Source organism: Astyanax mexicanus, chromosome 23 (assembly GCF_023375975.1).
Source record: "Astyanax mexicanus isolate ESR-SI-001 chromosome 23, AstMex3_surface, whole genome shotgun sequence".
In the NCBI taxonomy this organism is placed as follows: Eukaryota; Metazoa; Chordata; class Actinopteri; order Characiformes; family Acestrorhamphidae; genus Astyanax; species Astyanax mexicanus.
Genome location: NC_064430.1, coordinates 8,530,458 through 8,545,568, shown reverse-complemented (window position 1 = coordinate 8,545,568; position 15,111 = coordinate 8,530,458). Strand labels below are relative to the sequence as shown.

Sequence of the window (15,111 nt, the reverse complement as noted above, 5' to 3'; positions counted from 1 at the left end):
TTTATTATTGATGATTATGGCTTACAGCCAATTAAAATGCAAAAGTGTCTCAGAAAATTAGAATAATATATAAGACCAATTGATACTTTTGACATTGCGGGCAGTGTGCCAAATTCTGCTGGAAAATGAAATCTGCATCTCTATAAAAGTTGTCAGTAGCGGAGGGAAGCATGAAGTGCTGTAAGATTCTGTGGGAAAACAAAACTGCACTGACTTTAGACTTGATAATAAAACACAGTGGATCAACACCAGCAGATGACATGTCTCTCCAAACCATCACTGATCATCAGTAAATTTTATATTTCATTTGTAAAATAAGGGAACAGAGTCTGGAGGAAGAGTGGAGAGACACACAGTCCAAACTGCTCGAGGTCTAGTGTGAATTTGGTGTTGGTTAATTGTATGTATGAATTCTTGTTTTGTCCACGAGGGGCCAGCAAAAGACACATTTATAACCAAAAATCAGACAGTGATCAAAGGGCCACTAAACCCCCTGATTTTAGCTGACTCTATTCCCGGCTCAGTTTTGAAAAATGCTATTAAATTAAAATAATATTAAAAAATGGAAGTGGTTCTTTGGCAGGGGCACCGCAGTGATGTTTGCAGGGAGGGAGAGCCCAGTGGACTGGGCTGCCGTTTTTTCACAGCTAATGTGTTTTAGTTTAGGGCTGCGGTGTCCAAACTTTTTTTGTTGGGGGCCAAAAGGAGAAATATATTTGAGGTCACAGGCCAAAGACTCTGTAATAAAACAAATAATAAAATATACCACTTTAAATAATACATTTTACTGATTATTTCATTTACACACCATTTTACTTGACGAACTATCTTTATTAGTTTATTAGTGTTGTGTAAACTAAGATTTTTCAAATTGATGTTGAATTTCATGATGTCTCTTAATATTAAACTCCTTAATTACGGCAACTTTTAGACTCTTTGCCTCGTTTTTATGCACTAGAAATGCGCACCTTCTCCTGTTTTAGACCTTTTGCCCTGTTTTTCTGCGCTAGAAATGCGCACCCTCTCCGGTTTTAGACTCTTTTGCCCTGTTTTTCTGCGCTAGTGTGTTCTTAGTTAGGGTTTTTACAGTGTATTCATTTTTATTTTTATTGTTTTGAGTACAATTTAATCAGAATAAAATACCCGGAAAAAAAAAAGTTATTTTGTCATTTGGTGTGCGTCCTTTCCCCGGTGACACTTAATTAGCATTTTTCTCATTACAACTCTTAAACGGTCTCAGAATTCAGACGATCTATTGATATTTAGGAACATACAGTGTTCTGAAGAGATTTATTTACCACAGAATGTGACAGAGACCAGTAAAAACCACTAAGACAAGAAAGCCATACGAGGACTACAGAATGACCCATGACTTCAGTGGTCTATTGATCTGGGTGTAAGGAAATATCTTTCATATCATATCACAATATTTTGTTGTCAAATACTGTCTTGTTTCTTTTTCTTTTTGGGCTTGTTTGGTGTTTTTTTTATCTATGCTGTAATGCTTAAAGGAAATCAGGTGGCTTAAATTGTGAAATTAAATAAAACACTTGCATCTGTAACAACAAAAAGGGCCCAGTGGTGAGACCAGCATTCTTATCAGGCGTTAGCTCTTAAAGTGTGTTGTTTTATTCAAGGTAGAATATGTGGGGTGAGTGAACATGACTGGAGTAGAGAAACCAGACATGGAGATCATAGTGTTTTTGGACTGTAAATGGTTGTATTATTAAGTTAAGTAGTTGATGTGTGGAAGTTTCACATTTGTCCTAGTCTGACTAGACTGACTACACTTTTACTTTTATTTTATTTTTTTCTTTTGTTTCTGCTGTTGATGCAGTAATTTGGAGAAGTAAGTGGTTCTGGTTCCTTCTGGTTGCTAATGTAAATCCCATCTGCCCTCAGTTTCTTAACTGCTGTCAGTCGTCAGGAGGTCAGACGCAAACATGAGCAGCAGCTCTCTGTCTGTCAGGAACGGTACAGTCTTAGAGGATGAATGGTCCGAATGGGACGGTGGGACTGTGGTGGCCTGCTCTATCCTGGCTGTGTGCTTCGTGGTGGGAGTTCCAGGGAACTTGCTGGTGGTCTGGACGATCCTGCAGCACGTGAAACAGCGTTCACACACTGTGCTGCTCATCCTGCACCTGTCTGTTGCTGACCTGATGGTGCTGGTCACTCTGCCGCTGTGGATTTACTCTTTGGCTTATTCCTGGGTGTTTGGCCAGGTTACGTGCAAGGCAATGGTGTACATCATCCATGCCTGCATGTACGCCAGTGTCTTCCTCATCACCATCATGAGTGTGGAGCGATTCCTGGCAGTCCGCTACCCTTTCAAGATGCTGCAGTGGAAAACCAGCTACGTCATGCACCGAGCTCTGGGTGGGGTCTGGGTCTTGGCGCTTGTTCTGGGGATTCCAGCTTTCCTTGCGCAGGATTTTGAAGAAACTGAAGATGGCACGCAGCACTGCGACTCTACAGAGTACAGCTCTGTGCCTTTCGAGGTCTTTTGTGGCTGTTTGCAGACCTTGGTGGGCTTTGTCATTCCTTTCTTTATCCTGGCCGTCTGCTATTGCCAGGTGGCATCTCAGCTTCGGCAGATACAGAGCCGGAATAAGCAGAAGTCTGCATTTCTCATAGGCAGCGTGGTGGTGGCCTTCGCTCTCTGCTGGCTGCCCCACCATGTTGTCAACGTCGCTAACATAGCACACCTGCTTATAGATCCCTCTGATGAACAGTATCTGGTCCCGAATGTGGTGCTGTTCATTGTCGGAGCACTGGCCTTCATCAGCAGCTCCGTCAACCCAATGCTGTACGCTTTTGCCGCCAGAAACTTCCAGGGTGGTCTGAGGAGGTCAGCAATGGCCAAGCTCTTCCAGGAAGTGACATCACATGTGGCGGCCCAAGTGAAAGAGAAGGAGCTCCAGACTCCAGACTGCTCTGATAATGGCATGAACAAAGAGAACACTTCTTCTGATGTTTGAGGTGTGCCGAAAAGTACTGAGAACTGTTATAACAAGGGCACCAATATCTCATAACATTTCATAGACTTGCCAATCAATGGATTGGTGTGCTTCTCTTTTTTTTTTCTTTTTTTACCTGATCATCACTTTGAAAGACCTTGATAATATCCTCTTAATGCCTGGCCAATGATACAGGATAATCGGGCCTTTCAGGTCTTCTGATTTCAGGTTGATTCCAAATGATCATCTTCCCAGATCATCCTGTAGTGTGTGTTGTCTACACTGATTGAGTGTTACACTATGACCCAATTTTTTCAGCTCCACTGCTTATATAGGAGCACTTTGTAGTTTTACAGTATAATAACAGACTATAGATCTGCATCTGTCTATCTGCATGCCTTTTTTTTTTTTTTCAGCACGGCTCATTTACACCTTTGTGCTGGTGAAAATAGATTAGACACAGCAGTGCTGCTGGTGTTTTTAAACACAGTGTTTGTTACAATGAGTTTGTATATAATTCAAAATTAGGAAAAATAAGTTGAGACTGTCTGACTGAATATTAATTTTGCAGTGATCTTTAGTATGAATGAAGCTCTGTGAGGCGCTTTTTGTGGGTGTGATTTTAATTTCTGTGGAGGAGGAGAGTGGGCGGGGAAGAACGTCAGGATTTTGGCTCCTACTCCTCAACATTTATGGCATGCAAACGTATCGCCTCTGGTTGGGTAACAGCACCTTGATGCGGTGCCTTGATGCGGTTGTAGTTTTAACATAAAAAAAATATTATTGTTCAATGCTGGCTTTTGCCCCATTCGCTTTCTGTTACACACTGGTTACATTCCTTTTTAGATATTCTTTAATTAGAATTATCGTCAGCTATAGAGTCAGTAGAGCAAATCCACATATAATGAGGATTATGGCTAAATGGAATTAAAGATGTAAAGATCCTTCTATTATCATGATCACTTTTTAGCAATAGACATTGTCTGTTTTATGTATATATTGTGTATATGTGTGGTGGTTGGGTGGGGTGGGATGGGTGTAGATGGGATTTAAAAGGGATAGTAAAACATTGTCTGTTTTTGTAATGCACTATATTGTTACATCTGTTATCTACAAAACGTTCAATAAAATCTTGATTCCAATAAAAGAAAGAAGGTCTAAAATTAAGTTTTGTGGACAAACTTAAACTTGTATTCTGCTTTAATCTGAGGAAAATGTGTTTGAGCATGTAAATGATTTATTGAGTGTTGATAATTCTATACAGATTTATTTTTACTAAACCCTTGAAGAAGCACACTTTTTAAAAGTGTAAAATGTGAATTAAAAACAAAACACAATCTATAGTTTATTAAATGTTTTAAGTTTATTAAAAGTAAGTCGTTGAAATAACGTTGCAATATCAATGTGGATTCATCTTTCGAATACGAAACATTATTCAACACTGAATTATAAAAGTGGGATATTTGTAAAAAAAAATAATAATAATTTTAGTCTTACTTCATAATTTTGGTAATTTATTTATTTTCCCACATTTTACTAACAAAACAAACAACCATCATGTCAAAATAATATCACTTTCAGTTCAAGGTTCTGCTAATAGTAGCCTGAATCAAAACTATAAGTACTTCTCAATTCTCTGAACTATCCTTGAAAAAAACAAGAAGTAGTAAACATCATGTGTTCAGTACAGACGCAGATGGTGATTGGGTGAGGGAGATGGTCGTCTAGGAGTGTAGGATAAAATACATTAGTGTAGAGTTTTTTTTTTACGTTTCTAAGAACTGTGACTTAAAGCAAACCATATATTTCTTTGGAATTGCAAAATGTGTGACAAAAAAAATGATGGTATGTTGTCAAACTGAACAGGCCCTTATTTCGAAGAAGAATGTAAGTGTCATCTTCACTAGAAAAAGAAAGTGTGCAGTGTGATGTTTAATCACTCTGTAAAGTCCAGTTAGGATAAAGTTAGTTTTACTTAGGCAACAAATGTTAAAATATATGTCTGGTTTGCAGAGAATTAAGAAATCTTGGTATAAATGACTGAGATGGGAGTAGCTACTCCATTTACACACTTCTGCTCTTAGCTCCAAAAGCATGAAGGAAGCCAGTCTAAAAACCCACTAAAAAGCATTTTTCACACCTGTAGTTTGTTTCTCTGGTCTGAAACCTAAACGCATCATGAGCACGTTTTTACTCCTCTGATTGGTCAAAGCTTTCCTCTGCAGGATCAAGAAAGTGAATACAGCATAGGGGTCTTCTGTTCCAGACCAGTACGTATAGTTGTGCAGTGTGAAGCTGCTTTCAAACTAAACATGGACAATTTGCCTTTTCGCTTTCAAACACATTTTAAAGACAGCTTAGCATAAACCAGCAACAGAGATGACATTAGTTCATATTTGTAGTAATAATCTGGGTAGTAAATCAGGAGAGTATCTGTGTACAGCAATTTTCATATCTTGCCACAAGAGCTCAATGGTATTTAGGTCAGAATGGATCTAAACCATTCCACTGTAGCTCTGTCTGTATGTTTAGGGTCATTGTCTTGCTAGAAGGTGAATCTCCTTCCCAGTCTCAAGTCTTTTGCGCTGTATTTAGCTCCATCCATCAACTCTGACCAGCTTTTCTGTCCCTGCTGAAGAAAAGCATCCCCACATCATGATGCTGCCACCACCATGTTTCACCACATGTGTTCGGAATTATAAGCAGAGTTAGTTTTCCATCACACAACATGATTTGCATTTAGTCCATAAAGTTCTCAAAGTTTGATCTCATCCAACCACAGCACATTCTTCCACATTCCATGTTGCTTACAGTTGTCCTGTGGACAGATTCTTTTTGGATTTCATTTAGGGGTTTGAAAATAGAGGGCTGAATACTTTTGCATGATTTTTGTTTGATTAAAAAATTTGAAAACCATAATTTTTGTTTCTATTTCCCAGGCATTTCCAATCATGTAGATTGGGTTTGAACAGCCATTTATATCCATTGTTTGATTTGTACTCTTTAATACTCTTTAATCTTCTCACACTTCAAAAAAATCCATCAGCAAAAACTAGACAAAATTAAGTTAAGCAAAGCAAATCTGCCAATGGGGTGAGCAAATTTTTCTTAGTAAGAGTTCTTAAAATAAGCAATCGCAAAGTCTCTAAATGAGTATAGTAAAATCAATCAAAACTCAAATCAAACCAAAATCCCTTATTTTTGTGCAAATTTTAGTTTAAATGACTTAAAATACGGAGTAAATTTTAACTAAGACTAAATAAGATCAGTATTCCTAAAATAAGTAAAACAATATTACAATTACAACAAATCTTATCAGAGGGAAAAAAGTATTCCCTTGAAATTTGCGTTGATAATTTCACATGGCAAGATTTCATTTTTTGCAGTGCAGTAGTGGGTTAGAGCAGGATAAACAGCAAAATGTGCAGGAGCAGGGGGTCCTTCAGGATTCAGGACCAGGGTTGGAGACCTCTACCATTGACAAAGCAACTTTGGTTACCCAAAGAAAATCAAAGTTTTTATAAGCAGTGAGAATGAGGGTGAAGAATCTTGACTTGATCATCAATTATCAGGGTTGTCATCAACTGGTGGATGGAAACAAATCACTAAAACAATCACTCAAAAGATCATTGATTTCTATAGAATTTTTTTTTTTCTTTTTTTACTGAAGTTTGCAACACTGGGTTTTGGTGGTTCTCTCTGTCTGACTCTTGCATTCGTCTTTCCTGAGAAAAAGTGCTTCTTTCCTGTGTTTGCTCTCTGAAGAGGAAGTGCTACTGCCTTTATGCAGTCTGCTCTCACCGCTCTCGGTTCAGATGTGTGAGTGAGTCGTGGCTGGTGGGGTGTTCTTTCCTCTGGAGAAAGCATGAACGGCAGCAGTTTTTGGGCGATAAAGCAGCAGCAGGAGGAAGAGGAGGATGATGGGGGTCATGCTGGGTTAGCGGGGGCCTGTGTGATTCTGGCTATATGCTTTGTACTGGGGGTTCCTGGGAATCTGATGGTGGTTTGGACCATCTTAAAGCATGTGAAGAAGCGTTCACACACTGTGATGCTCATCCTACACCTGGCTATCGCTGACCTGCTGGTGCTGATCACTCTGCCTCTGTGGATTTACTCCCTGGCTCGTTCTTGGGTCTTCGGCGAGGTGGTCTGCAAGGCCATGGCGTACATCATCAACGCCTGCATGTACGCCAGCGTCTTCCTCATCACCATCATGAGCCTGGAGCGCTTCCTGGCCGTCCGCTACCCTTTCGCCTCGGCCAGCTGGAGGAGGAAGCAGGCTCTGAGGAAGGTCCTCCTAGTGGTGTGGGTGTCCTCGTTTCTTCTGAGCATCCCTGTGATAGTCACCCAGGTGTTGGGCGATGACCTGGGGGAAAATCAGTGCCTGTATCGTTATTACGAGTCCACCTCACAGGAGGCTGCGATCCTGCTTTTGGAGTCTCTGATTGGCTTTGTGATCCCCTTCTTCATCCTGGTGGTCTGCTATGGTTGCCTCTTCAGCCGCATTGCGCAGATGAACCTCCGGTCCAAGAAGAAGTCCACGATGCTGATCGCCAGCGTGGTGGTGCTGTTCGCCCTCTGCTGGATCCCACATCATATCGGAAACCTACTGTCTCTGGTGCACCTCACACTCGAGGAGAAGTCTGAGGTAAGGATGGATGATGTGAGAAAAATACAGCATTTCATTACTTGAAGTACATGACATTTAAGAGTAAAGGTAATCATTTTACATGCCTTTAGGATTCTAGAAAAAAGTTCTTCAAGGTTTTTAGTAAAGATTGTGCTTCTCCATTATATAAAAGCATTACTGAGCAAAACAACTTAAAGAACCAGTGAAAAGTGTAATTGGTAATTTGTTTAGATAAATAAATTATATTATACAAGCAAAAAGAACCTCCTCTATGTGTTTCTTTAAAAAGAATGTTTTGTAAACATTTATTTAGCACAAAAAGGGGTTCCACTATTATCAAAAAAAAAAGTCAAAAATCCTTTTGCAATGCCTGGAGAAGGGGATACTTAATAAAAGTAATACAAGTCTGGAAGACAAATGATAATAATGATAGTAGTAATGTGAAGAACAAGAGGGAAAAAAATGTGATTATGAATTGTGTAATTGTGTATTCTAATTAATGCCAATGGAAATAGTAAAATGCAGTAAATAAAAAATAAAACAGCTAATAAACCAATAAACACAATTTTGGCTTTTTACTAGAATTGGCAGAATCCACCAACAAAACAGCAATGGAAAATCTGTATCTGTATCTACTGGAGTATTAATTTTCTTCCTTCTTCCATTTTTACTTCAGTTTCATCTAATTTTAATCCGATATTTTTTTATGTGCCACATAGTTACTCATAACAATTATAAAAATGTTAGGAATCATTCTAAAGCCACATTATCACTAAAGTCAGAGTAGTAGATGCTCTGCACTGTCTCACTGGGTTTGATAAAGGGTCCTGTTCTGCCTTTTAACTCTGAGAACTTCTTTCTTACTTTCTGTGAAAACTACACTAATAACACAGTACTGTACTTTTATTTTCAGTATTTCACTACATTTTATAATAAACTACTTAAGCAATACTTAAATACAGAAAATGTTGAATACTTTAGTACTTTTACTTAAGTATGGCGTTTAAAGAACACTTCAATTTCTATTGTCAGGTTTTTCATTGAGCTCTTAGAGTACTTTTACTCAAGGCTCTGTCTATTGTACTTTATGTCTGTGTATTTGCAATAATTATCTACTTCAGTCTTAGCTGTCTTATTTTATTACCTAGAAATATTGAAAATGTATCAGATGGAACAATTAGCACATACACTAAGGCTTTAAAAATGGATTTTCACTAAGCGGTGGGGCCCTGTTGTGCATCTAATTATACAGTAAGGAATATTACTGTGTGTATTACCAGTACTTATTGGTTTCCTTTTTTGGTCCATCTCTTATCTGTACATTTCTTTTTAAATGCTCAGTGGGTATGTGACTGTGATTCATTCGGTAGTGGACATTTTGCTTTTATTGCAATTATTTTAATCATTCTGTTATCTTTGTATTTTTTGTAGTTTTTATTAAGGGTGTGCCATATCGTATCGTACGTGATAATATCGGCAAAAAATGTTTATATCGTGAACGATATTATACCCTGAAATATATTTTTTAATATCTCAGTTAGACATATCATATTGCATGCAATAATACAATTCTAAAAATGTTTTCTAATTAAGTGTTTTGTCATATCGCCAAAAGTATCGTTATCGTAAAAAAAAACATGAAATATCGTGATATTATTTTAGATCCATATCGTCCACCCCTAGTTTTTATATACTGCTATAAAATGTATGTGAATAATGCAAAATACTGGAAAAAGGACTATGTAGAATTGTATTTGCATTGAATTATGTTGTATATTGTAAAATAATTAAACAATTAATTAAAAAAAAGAAAAAAATAAATATTTACAATAACAAGGATATACTCAAAAATACATATTGCAACATAATAAATCACAATAACATTTAATAAAACACTTTCATCATCTCGACTCCTAGGAAGCCCAAACCCTCCATCATGCAGTGGAAGCCATGACCTTTGTGGCAGGAGCTCTGGTGTTCATCAGCAGCACAGTCAACCCCATCCTGTACGTTTTTGCGGCGAGGAACTTCCGCAGCTCGCTGAGGGACACGGGCATCCAGAAGCTGTTCCGCCACCTGTCCAGCACAGCCACGGGCGAGGCCAACAAAGAGCGCTCCTTCATCTCCCGGAGGCAGAGCTCCCACACCACCACCTCTCAGTGCTGCACAGAGTCCAAAGCACAGATCGATCTGCTGGTGGACATATGCAACAATGCTGCACACCAACAGAGTGTGTGAAGGAACTGAGTTGGACTACTAAAGTACTGAGTATGTAAAAAGTAATTATATCTAAAATACACAGTCGAGTCAGAATATTATGACTACCTCCTTGATTCTACACTCCTTTTTCTAAGTTTTCTCAGATCAGCTGAGCATTTAGGATCACTTTGTGGTGGTGTATGAGGTGTTAGCTTGTGTTGTGATGGTACAAGTGAGTAAACCAAACACAGCAGCAGTTATGCTTGAGTTTTTAAACACCTCAAGCACCGCTTGACTGAGAAGAGTCAATCAACCAGAAATATCCAGTCAACTCAAACATTGATTGGCAAGATTGGATCATGTTCTCACCACAAAAACACATCCTCATCGACTGTCCAGCCCATAACCATATAAGAAAATTTTACTATCAAGAAAAGAACATAAAGAACCTTTTTCGAAAAAACCCACCAGGAAAGATTTTAAAGTTTTTATTGCATCTTAACCTTAAACATCAAATTTGACACATATGTAGTGACTTATGTAATCTTTGAATCAACTGTACCATATCTACACATATAAAACCAAGTGTATGCCACAAATAGCCAAATTTGTGCTGGAGTGGCGATAAAACCCTAACAACCAACCAACTTCTCACCACAAACAAACCAAAGTTAATGCGTAGTAAAGTTCTTTAATCTTAGTTCAGCTTCGTTTTGTGTAGATCACCATTAAAACCTCAGTTGTGTAGTGTGAACTGCTAAAATCTGTCACAGATACTTTAGAAAAATCTTGCAGGTTTAATATCTAGACCAGCTGGCAACTGTCAAGTCTATAGTCAAATGCAGTGACTACCTACAGCCAAGAGTATAGTGTAGAAAGAGAACCCCATGTCAAACGTGTCGATGTAGATTGTGCATGGCATCACTAGTTCTCACGTGCATTTTTTTTTTCAAACGTACTCGTGACTAAACACATTTTTGGAGGGCAGCCAAATGAGCTAAGAAGTCATGTAATTTGAAAACCGCAAAAACTGAAAGACTTGCGAGTACAGAACAAACAACCTGACGACTCCTGATGAAAACATTGTGTAATTTGATCCAGGCTTTACAGATCATGTGTAGTGGGTGTGAACAGCCCTTTCCAGTCAGTGCATCCATTTTTTGTATCCATTCCTGGTTTCTACTCTTTAATAACCACTTCTCTGTGGTCTGTTAGAGCAGGATAGCAAGGGATCCTTCGGGATGGGATTTAGGACCAGGGTTGGAGACCCCTTATTTATTAAAAAGCACCTTTGTAAGAAAGTGGTCAGTACTAAACAACCTCTTATATCAGTAACGTCATCATCTCTCACACACAGATCTTTAACACACCACTAACACTATTATTAAACCCATAACCATCCTATTCATCCATCACTCCTACTTGAATGTTCCTATACACTCACACACAGATTGGGCAGACTTTTCTTTATTTACCACTGCACAAAGCAGCACTTCTCCATCCAGCACATCCCAAAGATTCTCAATGAGGTTAAGATCTGGACTCCTTGCCGAACTCTCTTAATCCATGTGTGAAAATGATGATCTCATGCTCCCTGAACCCTGAACTCTTTCACAATTCCAGACCCATGAATCCTGACATTGTCATCTTGGAATATGGCCGTGCCATCAGGGAAAAAGAAAAAATCAAATCCATTGATGGAATAACCTGGTCTATATTCAGTATATTCAGGTATTGAGGTCAGCTGACCTCATTCTTTCAGCACATAGTGTTGCTGAACCTAAACCTGCAGACCAACTGCAGCATCAACCCCACATCATTTAGTTATTTTATTCTAGGTGCTTCAGAATCTTCCCTTGATCAAAAAGTTTGTCACCAGAGTCCTGTGAGCACTGATGAAGGACTAGAGGAGGAGCAACACTGTAAACTGTGCAGGAACAGATCCAGAGCTTCTGTCTCTGACTTTACTTTATCTGTAAGGTGTTTCAGCTGTAGGTAGGATTGTGTAATAGAGTGGAGGACAGTGAGTGATTAAACACAGTGTTTAAAAACTCCAGCAGCACTGCAGCTGTGACTGATCCATTCGTACAATTAGTACACTCCAGTGCTAAGAATGTATTACCAAGTATAATCCAAAAAATACCTATTCTAATTATGCAGTCTCTAATTATAAATAAATAAAAAGTGCCTTACGATGTATACAATGTGCACATACGATTGTAGAAACGAAAAAAGGTGTTCATAATATTGTGGCTTAACTGTGTATATGGTATGTACATTATATATATATATTTCTTTATAGACATATTGTAAGCCTTGGATTGGACTGAAGAAGGATTTACGAGGAGAACATGCAGAATCAAATTGGTGCAAGTAAAACTTCTTCTGTTGTTTTGTTTGGAATAAGTAAAGTTTTTTAGATGTTTGAAACGTGTGTATCCTGAAGAGGATAAAGTGTGTGTATATATTTTTGTCGTCACGTGTAGGAAGTGAAGTATAATCTTGTCTAGCCTGTGGAACTGCAGTGATGTTTATTCCACAGAAAAAGAGCTTTGTTTGATGTTCTGTTTTAAAGGTTTAATAAATGTTATCATATTTAACCTCTTGATTCAGTGATTACTGCCTCCTTCAATGCAGTCACAGAGAAAAAACAGGGTTTCACTGTGATATTTTAGTCTATTTCCAATTCCCAGACAGTGCTTAGAACTCCTGTAATCACATGGTTACTATGACACAAGGGTTGGAAAGGCGAAACCTAGCATGTGCTTCTACCAAGTCACATGAAGCTCTGTCATAATGCAGTGTCACCGTGCAGCTAAACGTGATCGAATGTGTGCTGTCTAGCACTGTGAGGGAGTAAGGACCTGTCTGCATATTTAAAGAAAATTAAGTTTCCATCTAGACAAAGGTCTGATCCCGAATTTTACACTACACCCTATGTAATACACTATGCAAGTCGCCAATTTACAAATTCTTAATCTCAGCAGAGATTTAGCACAATTGCCCTTGCTCTCTCTGGGTGGGTAGATGGCGCCATTTCCCCTCATCACTCCTAGGTCGCTGCGCTTACCTCCAATAATGCTGCATCAGCAGCAGTTGGAAAAGAGGCGGAGCCTGACTTCACATGTGTCGAAGAAGGCAGCTGTAGGACAATTGGCCAGATAAATTGGGAGACAAATGGGAGACAATTTGAAATAAAATGTTAAAATTGTAAAAAAAAAAAAAAAAAAAAAAGTTTTTGGTGAGAATGTGATCTCGTCTCAATCTGACTCAAATATGTTAAATACAGTCCTAATATTTGCACTGAATCGATGTCCAGATGCAGTTCAATTAGATTTATTACACAAATAACTTACTACAGCTATGATCTAATGATGCTCCATGCTAAGCTGTTTTCACACTGATCGCCCGCCGTATGTGCAGTGTACACTGACACGCAACACTGTTTACTGCACACACATCCCATTGAAAATACTGTGTTTGAAAGCTGATCATCTGTAAATTTTGCATTTAATTTGTAAATCAAGGGAGCAGAGTCTGGAGGAAGAGTGGAGAGACACACAGTCCAAGCTGCTTGAGGTCTAGTGTGAAGTTTCCACCAATCAGTGATGGTTTGGAGAGACATGTCATCTGCTGGTGTCCGAAGTCAGTGCAGTGTTTTCCCAGAAAATCCTACAGCACTTCATGCTTCCCTTTGCTGACAACTTTTATGGAGATGCGGATTTCATTTTCCTGCAGGACTTGGCACTCTGCCCACACTGACAAAAGTACCAGTTGGTCTTATATAATATTCTAATATTCTGAGACACTGATTTTTGGGTTTTCATTGGCTGTAAGCCATAATCATCAACAATAAAATAAATAAACACTTAAAATGGATCAATCTGAGTGTCAACTGAATTACTGAAATAAAGTAACATTTTAAGGATATCCTAGTTATTTGTTATTTGAGATGCACTGGTAAATGCATTGTGGCAGACACAGCGGTGCTTGTGGAGTGTTACATCTCAGTGTTACTGCTGGACCAATAGCATCCTGTGAGAAACATCTTAAGGCAAATGATAAAGAACTAGAGAATGACCAACACAAACTGTGCGTTTCTAAATATCGGGTTTGAATACATTTCAGTGAATTTCCAAGCCATGCATTTTGCTGTTGCTGTTCTATTTCAGAATAATGATATACAGTATTTTTGTTTTCTGGAACATACAGACAGCAGCAAGACTGAGAGACGACATCTTTTCTATAGCAGTTCTCATTCAGTTCATTCTAGTCCCTCCAGCCTGTGTGATAAAGTGCTCCATCAGCTCCTTCTAATTTTTTAGCTCATCTGCACGTCACTGCCTTCTTCAGTAGTCTGCCTGTTTCAGCGTTTCAACATCGGCTTTAACTTTTTTCCACTGCGTTGCAACATGTGAGTGTGTTTTTCTATCCAACAGATGAGTGAGAAAAGGGGAATTGTGAACTGCTTTGTGTAACTTGCAGTCAAGGAACTGCAGTTAAATTTTGTACAGAAAGCCTTTATGAGTGTGAAGAGTTATTTAATCAGAAAAGAATAATAGCTCCTATCCTATACAATAAATAAGTAAATATGCTTGTTAACCATTTCAGGCCTGAATTTTCTCCAGTGATGGAAACAAATGTATGAATGTTTTTTTTTTGTCTGTAATGCACAGAAAAGAAGACTAATATTCTACTATAAAATCTATATAGCAAATAAATCAGTCCAAACAGTAAAAACATGATTAAAAAGTGTTGTAAATTACATTTAATTACATTAGTAAATATAAGCTGTTACATTACTCCCAATGGCTCTAGTACTGTTACTGTTTTTGCAGTGTTTTTGCAGTGGACAGGGCCAATCTAACTCTACTGTTTTATTGGTTTATTAACTTGTTCATTAGCTGCTTCATTTTAAGTGTTTTAAGTGGATGCAGTGTCTGAAAGGGTTAATGTGACATCACAACAACAATTCCCAACAGTGTTAATGAACCTCATACTCCTGACCACTTTAGTGTATTCTTGGTTTGATTGTGGCGGCTTCTTTTTGAGCTGCTGCTGATGCAGCATTGCTGAGTAGCATCACAGCGAGCTCAGAGGAAACTCGGTGACTCGGTTCCGATACATCAGCTCACAGACGGCTTGTGATTATCGACATCACCCTAGTAGTGATGAGGGGAGAGAGCGCCATCTACCCACCCAGAGAGAGCAAGGCCAATTGTGCTCTCTCAGGGCTTTGGCTGCTGATGGCAAACTGCATGAAAGGATTCAAATGTTAATAAGTTATTGGCCATTTCACTACAGCCACCTCATTGTTTCCAAACT

The 15,111-nt window shown here is 38.6% G+C and overlaps 2 protein-coding genes across 2 annotated transcripts; both read left to right on the top strand.

The window, feature by feature from the left end:
• The first annotated feature begins 1,825 nt into the window (after nucleotides 1-1,825).
• Nucleotides 1,826-4,011, top strand: LOC107197558 (leukotriene B4 receptor 1-like). Its single transcript, XM_015605205.3, has one exon. The coding sequence runs from the start codon at nucleotides 1,944-1,946 to the stop codon at nucleotides 2,976-2,978; it is 1,035 nt and encodes a 344-aa protein (XP_015460691.3). The 5' UTR covers nucleotides 1,826-1,943; the 3' UTR covers nucleotides 2,979-4,011.
• A 2,510-nt stretch (nucleotides 4,012-6,521) lies between these two features.
• si:dkey-148a17.6 (uncharacterized protein LOC108190685 homolog) lies at nucleotides 6,522-12,386 on the top strand. The gene is made up of 2 exons (XM_049471159.1): nucleotides 6,522-7,605; nucleotides 9,505-12,386. The coding sequence occupies exons 1-2, from the start codon at nucleotides 6,823-6,825 to the stop codon at nucleotides 9,823-9,825; spliced, it is 1,104 nt and encodes a 367-aa protein (XP_049327116.1). The 5' UTR covers nucleotides 6,522-6,822; the 3' UTR covers nucleotides 9,826-12,386.
• Nucleotides 12,387-15,111: the final 2,725 nt, after the last annotated feature.

Coding starts and splice junctions, on each gene's coding strand:
- LOC107197558 (XM_015605205.3), top strand. CDS start 1,944: ATGAGCAGCAGCTCTCTGTCTGTCAGGAACGGTACAGTCTTAGAGGAT.
- si:dkey-148a17.6 (XM_049471159.1), top strand. CDS start 6,823: ATGAACGGCAGCAGTTTTTGGGCGATAAAGCAGCAGCAGGAGGAAGAG. Junction 7,606..9,504: donor CACTCGAGGAGAAGTCTGAG/GTAAGGATGGAT, acceptor CTCGACTCCTAG/GAAGCCCAAACCCTCCATCA.